Here is a 9260-nt window from a genome sequence, read left to right as displayed (position 1 = left end):
GACCAGGGAGAAACAATTACAATCTATATAAAGGCTGATTCCTGTCCGACACCGCCACTCACACTGCTGAGAGAAGATTGTTGTCGGCTTTCTCTTAACAGTAGAGTTAAGAAAAAGAGACTCTTTTTCTTTTATAAGGCATGAGGGCAGAAGACTTTTTTAAGGCAGCCCACTGTTTTACTACCTGTAAAACAGTTGATCCAATTTAGTTACGAGTTTTGCTTTAAAAGACTTGAATCTTATAAACACCAAGCCGTATCAGCCTTATTCTTTTATACCAGTAGCATAGTTTCTGTAATACGTTTTCTCATCGAAATGTCTTTGCAATGAATATGATGCCACACATTATATACTTATTCTGTCCGTGACTGACTGCTATAAAGATGCCCCAGACAAAATTTTAGAGGCTGGGACCACATCATAAAAAAAGAATGGTATCCAACAGCCAAGACATAGGACTACTTTGTCACATCTGAAAAGTGCGAGAGAGAAATATCCAGTGTGCGGGGGGAAAATGGCAAAGTACAAATCAAAGGAAAAAGCCATTCAGCCACCTCGGGGATAGGTAACAAAAGGGCTTCCACGAGCTGTGGGCTTCTTCACAGATAAAAGTCTGTCTGGGAGAGAGCGACAGACTGGTGTTCATTGTGCTACCATGGGAGGGTGCAGACAGTGGTGTGAAAGGAGCCATCAAGGTTGAATGGGTGAGAAAAGGGGATCTGTGGGAGTAAATGAAAAGGGCCTGGATCAAGCATGCCATTGGTCTCAATAGAATGAAATGACAGCACCTTGTATGGAGGTAATCTCAACATGTGACCACCAGCAACCGTGTAATCACAAAGCAGAAAGGGTGCAGAACAGAAACAGCTGTATTGGCCCTATTTTAGTAGCTCACAAAACTAATCATTTCATTGAAAAACTGTGTTTTGCCTATCACAGCAAATCCAGCATGTCCAAATTAACACTGTCGGATTTGATTTCAACACTATTAAAGTGTCTATATGGGTCCACACCAGAGAGTGTTAATTTAACTCTTTTTGGAGAGTTGGTTTGTTAACTCTGATTTAGTGTTAAACACCAAATCTGTCTGGAGTTGATAATTTAACACTTGGTGTTAAGAGTTTATATATTAACTCTCAAAGAGTATTTTAGTTTAACTACGTAAGAGTTATCTTCTAATTCATTCTAAAAAGCGGGAATTTTACTGTTCTGAACTTCTAGAAATTTCTTTTGGAAATAAACATTTACTAAAAAGATGCAATGGTTTTTGAAAAACATTTATTCTGAACTGTGCACCACAATTTCAAAACATTTTCTGAAAGATGTAACAGTGTACATGTTCTCACTTTCATTAGAATTGTGTTTATCAAAAGGTCTGACATGGTAAATGCAAATAACAGCATTCTCATCACTTATTTCTTCAATACAATATGCATGTCCTTCATTCATCCCTTTGTGGAACTTCAACGCACTTCTGCTCTCCCCCATATTCCATCTTCACAAGCATATCCTGTGCGGAGATTGAATAAAAATTAGTTGACACTAATTAATGGCACAAATAATCCAGTAAACAATTGCAGCACAGTAAAAAAAAAAGGAATCCTCTTTGAGCCATTACTTGTGTTAAGTATTTTCCCAAAAGACAAGGACACAGGCAACAGGTAATACTGAACTAAATGTAAAACCTCAACCTTTTTCATTTTTACCTAAACCGTGTGCACAAAACTCTGGAGGGATCTATGTTAACGTAGAATCCAGTCAGGACGTCAGCTACTACTGTTAGCTCGTTTTTTTGTTGTTGTTGTTTTTTTTATGGGCGATCGTTTTCAGGCTTCAAGTAGCACCATTATACCAACATTTCACATTCTAGACATTGTTTTAGGTGTATTTGACCAAAAGTTTGACTGAAAATTCACAAGCAAGCTTTTTTTCAAGGCTGTGGTATTTGCCCGCAAACAATACCTTTCAGCTAGCTAAAACAGAATATTATGCTATCAGCGAGCAACATGGCTAATGCCTTTCACACAGCTTTGTCTCAACTCCAAAGAGCCACAGAAGTAAAAGCTCATAATAATAATTGAAAAAAATGACTTACCAAGCATGGCAAACAACTCAAATATGTAGAGCAAAATGTTCTGAAACGGCTTCACTTCAGCTTCGATTGGAGCCGTGCTGGGGGCGGAGTCTGTGAATTCACTCTATTGGTGTCATAGCCCCTGTAGGAGTTCAGAGTTAAGAGGTCAAGAGTTAATGTTTCCATTGTAACACCTCCAGATTTGACAGAGAAACACTCATTTTTAACACTCGATTTTAACTACTATCATTTTACACCTCAGAGTTACATTAAAAGAATGTGACTCTGCTTAGAGTAAAATTAACTCTACTTTTGCAAGAAGACTATTAACACCAAAACATTTAACACTTTTGAATTTGCTGTGTACTTGCCATACTGAAAACATTGGGAGAAGAAATGATATATCTTCATTTCAAACAGATCATGCAGACTTGCTTTTTAAAAAAGAAATTTTTATGTGTTCAGTATAAATTAGGAACATATCACGCAATAATCTGTGGAATTAATCACATTATTTATAGGCCCAAAGTAGGTCTATTTCCACATTCTGTGCTTTACCCTGTATATTTGCTACTGCGTAAAGATGTTGCAGATTGACCCAAGAAAGAAAAGCATCTTCCACAGCAATGCAATACCAGACTTTGCAATGTTTTACAGCCAGCACTGTGGAGCCACCCTGGAAATTCTGAACCTGTACCACAAATATGCGCCTACTAGTGTCTGCTTTGTGCTTTAAAGGCACTGGGAAATTTAAAAGGGAGCTAGGATCTGGGATCGGAATATCAAAGGAATTCATAAGCAGTACACTCCCATGAGCTGGTGATGAAAGAACTCAGCTGGCCAAACAGTATAAAACATTCTCCCATAAAGCACAAGAACAGGTCCCAGTCAAGAGAAGACGCCGTTGCCGGTCAACCTAACACCATCTGCGCAACAGACTGCACGCACATGCGCTCTACAGCACAGTTTCTGCTTCATAGGACAGGTTCAAATGCTCAGCTGATGGCACACCAAAGAGCGCTGTGCAAATAGCACAGATGCACTGGTCTAGCTCAGATAACTCTGGGAACGCCTTTTTCGCTCCAGTGAACAGTGTCTCGTTTGCGTTTGCCAATATTTTTTTGGCCCCAGATTTGAGTACGCCTCAGCACGGGTACTGTTTTCAGGTTGTCAGGCAGATGTTACTTTTATTCCTGTGGATGCGATATGTCCTGAATATAACATGGGAATTTCTTTAAATCTGGCACAAAATTTCACTTGGACTTTAAGACGAAGTGATTACAACTGAACGTGTAAACTGCCAGTTTGTGGAGGCATGTTTTTTATTTTCTTGATTTATAAGAGAAAGTCTCTCTGGATCAATATTAGTCACAAAACAAGGTCCCCTCTGGCAGTCTGCCGCATAACTGCGATGCAGATTTGGGTATCCATGACCTTTTATTACACAATATCGTTGTCTCAACAATGTTTGTTCGATTGCTCTTTACTTCCTGCGGTGAACCTCCACTTCAGACCATTAGTTTTAACTTATGGCACCGATGAGCTCGCTGTCGACACATACTAATAAGAAACAAGTAGCAGATGCTTTCAGTTTACAAGGGCGATCACATTGACTCAGGACCTTTCTTGAGAACGTATAATGGTGAATTATGAAGAAAGCCTGTGGTCTCTCTGCACCAGGCCACACTATTATATTGTATTTACATTTACAATAAATCATTGGACTTTCAACCAGTTTAAGTCTTGTGAAAAGATAGTTATTCTGTTTTTTGGTTGTTGTTGGCCTTGTCATCAGATTTGAAACAAACTTAAATGCTGGATTTGACCACTGCGTCAACCTGAAGATGAATTTAAAAGATCTTCATCAAAGAACATTAACCATCAAGGCTTCTTGTTTTCATTTCATCATAGTGTAAACTATGCAAGAAAGAGCAGAGCAAACTCTCAGGATCCATTCATTCTCTTCCGCCTATCGTTATCAGGGTTGCGGGGAGCCTATCCCGGCTGTCTTAGGGTGAGAGGCAGGGTACACCCTGGACAGGTCGCCAGTCTGCTGCAGAGATAACACGTAGACACAGACAACCATTCGCACTCACATTCACGCCTATGGGCAATTTAGAGTTTCCATTTAACCTATCCCCACTAACTGCATGCCTTTGGACTGTGGGAGGAGGCCGAAGTACCCAGAGAGAACCCACGCAAACATGAGGAGAACATGCAAAATCCACCCACAAAGACACTGGCATGATTGTGGAATTGAGCTCAGGACCTTTCTGCTGTGAGGCAAAGGTACTAACCACCATGTCACCATGCTGCACAAACTGTTATGATATAATTTGACAATGTCTGTGTAAACGACCACGGCAGACCCAGTGGCATTTTGATGCTTTTATTAATCCCTACACGGTTGCTGTACATTCGCACTCAGAGCTGCAGCTCTCCCGCTTCCAGCTCAACATAACACCAACAACCCAACCACAGGACCCAGTACAATATTTAATTCGGCGGGGCGTGATTGCGGATGCCGTGCAGGTGCGTCCGCCTCCTCTGCACGGCACCGCAGGCCACGCCCCGCCACATACCCCCATCGCCCGACTGAGGCCGGGGAACCATCCGGCCGAACGTACTCCCCCCCACCGCGAGCGGGAGAGGGGATCAGCCCGGACCGTCGGCGCCCCCGGGCCCTGGCCAAGCGACGGGGAGTTGTAAGTTCAGGTGGCCGCCTGCGAACCCAGCAGCGTCGGCGAAGCTGGTCCGGAGGTCGGCCGCGTGGCAGGTGGACGCGGCGCTGTTGGTACGGTCGTGCGCCCCAGCTCGCAGGCGGCTGGGCAGATGTCCGGCAGGCACTGGCCTCTGGTGGAGGTGAGGCCGCTCTGCTCACCCCGCTAACCTCGGGCTTCGGTGGCGCTGACTCCCTTAGCACGTGCACCACCGACTTATCCCGCGGCTTCTCCGCCCCTCCCGGTGGGAGCAGCTCACGCTGCACCTCCACCGCTGCCGGCTGGAGCAGCTCCCCTCGCTGCGCCTCCGGCGCTGCCTCTACCGGCTGGAGCAGCTCCTCGGGCGCCGCCTCCACTGTTGTCTCTCCCGGCTGGAGCGGCTCCTCGGGCGCCGCCTCCACCGCTGCCGGCTCCGCCGCCTTCTTCCGAGGCGCAGGAACGGGCACCGGGCCCTGCAGAGCCCCTGCGGCTCCCACGCGAGGTGTGGGGACAGGCGCTGTGGCAGGCTGCGTGCTAGTTGGTCGCAACCTGGGGGCCGGCACGGGCGCCTGCACGGACTGGATCTCCTCCACTCCAGCGCCATTGGGGAGCGCCGGTGGGGGTGGCGGTGGTGTCGGGCAGGACCGGATCAGCGCCGCCAGATTCTCCATCCTCTGCAGGTGGCGTTCGGTCTGGTCCTGCAGCTCTTCCCGCCTGCGGCGCCACACCGCCGCCTGCTCCTGCTGCGTGGCCGCCAGCTCGGCCACCATTCTCGCCAGGTCCTCCCTCTGCTGGCCCACTCCTGGATCTGCCGTGCCTCCCGTCCTGGGTTTCGGCACCACTGTAAACGACCACGGCAGACCCAGTGGCATTTTGATGCTTTTATTAATCCCTACACGGTTGCTGTACATTCGCACTCAGAGCTGCAGCTCTCCCGCTTCCAGCTCAACATAACACCAACAACCCAACCACAGGACCCAGTACAATATTTAATTCGGCGGGGCGTGATTGCGGATGCCGTGCAGGTGCGTCCGCCTCCTCTGCACGGCACCGCAGGCCACGCCCCGCCACAGTCTGTTTCTCAGCCACAAAAAGTCCACTGTCAGGAAACAACTGACCACGTATCTAAAGTCTTAAGCTCCTGAAGATTCAGTGCTTCCATCATTCATAAGTCTCAGGATGAATTGTTTGGAGCCTCTGTAAAGATCAGCCACAAAAGAACAGATCTGTAACAATTCACACTGTCATTGAGGATAAAGAAAAATTAAGCTAATTTGAAGTGGGCGGGTCAGGATTTGTCATAGTGCATGAAAGAAAAGGGTTGTGACAAAATCACAATGATGAAAGTGACAACCAGGTCTGATTATGTCTGAATGCCTTCTAATCATATCAGTCCACACTTATGCTCTCGGGGGAACTGATTCATAAATCAAGGGTGCATTTGTCATGAGCAATCGAGGAAGCCTTGCATGTGAAACCACAAACCTCCGACTGGCGAGTTTCAACTGGGAGGGCAGTGGTGATTCACGCTTCTGGGGACATGCTCTCTCCCCTGGCACCTTCCTCCGTCTCCAGACACCAGGTGGTGTCATGACAGTCTGCCGGAATGCAAATGTGTTCTCAACAACGCCTGAACTGTTACGATTCGCCCATTTGTCACAGGATATGTTCATTACCCACAGCTTTGGGCCCAAAATTAGTGTCGGTACAAGACATCCCGGCTGTGTGATGAATCCCCCTCGCCGCCTGCCTTGTCATCCCCTGTTTCAGATCGAAGGGTCTCCTTCCTCCCCTTTCCTCCCCCCTTTGCTCCTCCGTGTCCTTCATATCTCCACGCTTCTGTTCTTTATTTTTTCACAAAGAAATATTAGTCAACAAAGCTGTGCGCAGCAAGGGCCCAAACCATGGCTCCAGAGGACGTCACATTACCCTTCCAGATGGTGCGCTAATGTTGCGGTGGATATCAAGGTGTTCCAACTCATAATAAGAGGGATCCATTGGCGTCAACAGTCATTGAGTTATAACCTTGCAACAATACGTGGCATCTTGGCGGAGGGGCGTCAGTGTGATGCCATGGTAACCTTGTCGTGAGGACAACAAAGTGACACACGTTGATAGATAGAACGCACTAAATGGTTTTATGCATGTGGTGACTAGTCAGTAACTGCTAGGGGAGGTCAGACATAGTAATTACGCCACTTCATATGAGGAGCTATTATTATTCCACGCTAGAGTTATTTGCATGACAGGATTAGGGTCAACTTATGTCTCAGTTGAGTCAGTTCAGAAAATGAATGCAAATGTAAAATGTTATTTAAGCAGATCTTTGGAGTGAAGGCAGGACTGCAGTGTGTGAGAGAGATCATATTCTTGTGTTTTTGTGCTGGTGTACGGTGCTCAGCCACTGTTGCAGACCCATCTCATGCTTTTTTGGCAGATTTGTCACCTCTGGTAGCACAGACCAAATACCGAAGGAGAGAAAGGACAAAGACACTAACAAAACCGAATCGCTTCATAACTATCCTTTCCCTTCGCTTCAAGAGCAGACACGGCAACATTTTATGCCACGCCACCCCTGTCATGTATTTATGATGAGCAGTCTCCCGCCATAATGAATGCGAATCCAGCGAGCAGACGTTCAGACATGACAGAAGGACAACAGCCCTGCCTTACACTTGCTGAAGACAACAGCGTACGTCCCACTTTCACTTCCCCTACCCCTTCCTCCTCCCTCACCGTGGTAATGGTTTCTCTGACCTCTATCTCCCCATTACTGTACGCTTCACCCAACATCAACCGTCAGACAGCATCACTCATCAACACACATCACACATCATGAACACACCAGCGCCGCTGCCCATTGCCTGGTTCCCGCCGCATCAACTGGTGACAGCCGGTGTTTGCAGGATGATAGAGATGACAGGAGCTCTGTTTGAGATAGCAATGATGACCCTGATGATGACCTAATTAGTAAAGTGTTTGACAGCACTGCACTGGAGGAAAGTAGTAGAAGAGCACAATGTATGAATTTTTGAATGTTAGGCATCTAATCATAGGCCAGTTGTAGCATGTACTGTTTTGACTGATCAGGACAAGATTCAAGGATTTGCTGCGTTTGATTTATTTTCTGTTAGGTGTCTCCTATGGCTGAATTCGAAATAGTACATACATTGGCAAGCCTATTGTTTCTGGGTGTTGTTTTTTGTTGTTGTTGCAAAAGGCAACATAGAGGTAGTTTGTAAGGCTGCCAGAATCACAGCACATGTTTACTCCATGGGACATTTGATTCATAGCCCAGCAGCCTTTCACACTGTGTCTATAACGTATGCCTACATAGATATGACAAATCTCTGCTAAACAAGAACTCAGCCTGAACAACCCTGTTGTGTAACAGTAGAGATGTGACTGGAAAGAAAGAAGAAATGTTTGAAGAAGGACGATAGCAATATATATGTAAAAAACGGCCCTGTAACTCTCCCCCTTATCATTGTGATCATTTAATGTGAAATCAGTCAAATTTGCTCGAGATAATTGACTGAAAAGCTTAATTTTGTGAACTTTAAATATACTGAAAACAAACTACCCTGTCAAACTGCAGGTTACACTTGACATTAATGTAATTTTAAGGCGTGCCGCGTTCATTTCTGGGACTCCCGTAAACGTGTAATGAATGTAACGAATTAGGACTTCTAGTTTCTGAAGGCATAAAAGACAACATCACCTCCTGGACACATGGCTACTGCCATCCTTTCAGGAAGATTCATTAACTCTGGGTATTACTGTACAAGCGTTTGTTTTAACTGATGTCAGTCTGCTCACTTTGAATGTGTGTGGCAGCTCACAGACAGAAACCAAATGAAGAAAAAAAACTTTCCCTCTGTTCCTTTCTTCTTAATCAATATTACTTTCCCTCAGGGGAGGATTAAGAAAAAGGTTTTCGTGATAGTCGTACAAATTCAATTTCAAATTGAATTGTTCTTCTTGCGGGCAGGTGCGTTTTGTCACATGTGAACATTTTATCACTGATGCCATCTTGACAGTCTCCCTTGGCAATGCTCAGATGGTAGGTTATTAACACATGCTGAGAGGGAAGAAAATCCATATTCTACAACTTGTTGTTTGTCATTTTGACAGTCGTCAGCATTAACAACATAGTCAGCCTGCAGCAAACGTAGCAATTACCTCTAGACTCTCAATTAATGAGCTTTATGAAAATGTTATTATAATTGTTACAGGACCTTATCAGACCTTGCCAGGCTCTTCTCTCCCCTCCTTCTTTAAGACACAGGGAGTCGAGTGCACGATATAATTGTTTATGCTTTAAGATTTCTTTTTTTTTTTTTCATCCGTTTGCTCCACAACATTTCTCCCCATGCGTGCTTTGCTCCACAAAATGGCGACTTTTAAACTGGAAGCGTTCCATATTAAAGTGTACAAAATGAAGTCAGGTTTCCTTTGGGGGAAGAAGAAACACACACCCCCCCCCC

General features: G+C 45.3%; 1 protein-coding gene and 1 long non-coding RNA gene across 2 annotated transcripts; both read right to left on the bottom strand.

The window, feature by feature from the left end:
* Positions 1–1261: 1261 nt before the first annotated feature.
* LOC147330185 (uncharacterized) lies at positions 1262–2397 on the bottom strand. Its single transcript, XR_015129231.1, has 2 exons — positions 2096–2397; positions 1262–1510 (listed from the first exon to the last, which is right to left on the bottom strand). It is a non-coding gene; the product is annotated as an uncharacterized LOC147330185 (long non-coding RNA).
* A 2082-nt stretch (positions 2398–4479) lies between these two features.
* LOC147330184 (uncharacterized) lies at positions 4480–5808 on the bottom strand. Its single transcript, XM_086294180.1, has one exon. It carries the CDS (start codon positions 5682–5684, stop codon positions 4527–4529), a length of 1158 nt encoding a protein of 385 aa, XP_086150306.1. The 5' UTR covers positions 5685–5808; the 3' UTR covers positions 4480–4526.
* Positions 5809–9260: the final 3452 nt, after the last annotated feature.

This window comes from Aulonocara sp. 'chitande type north' Nkhata Bay, linkage group LG5 (genome assembly GCF_057382095.1).
Source record: "Aulonocara sp. 'chitande type north' Nkhata Bay isolate Kocher_YH1m ecotype deep benthic linkage group LG5, A_spYH_male_GT1.1, whole genome shotgun sequence".
Taxonomy (NCBI): Eukaryota; Metazoa; Chordata; class Actinopteri; order Cichliformes; family Cichlidae; genus Aulonocara; species Aulonocara sp. 'chitande type north' Nkhata Bay.
Note: the sequence above shows the minus strand (reverse complement) of the source record. Positions and strands in the feature narration are given on the sequence as shown.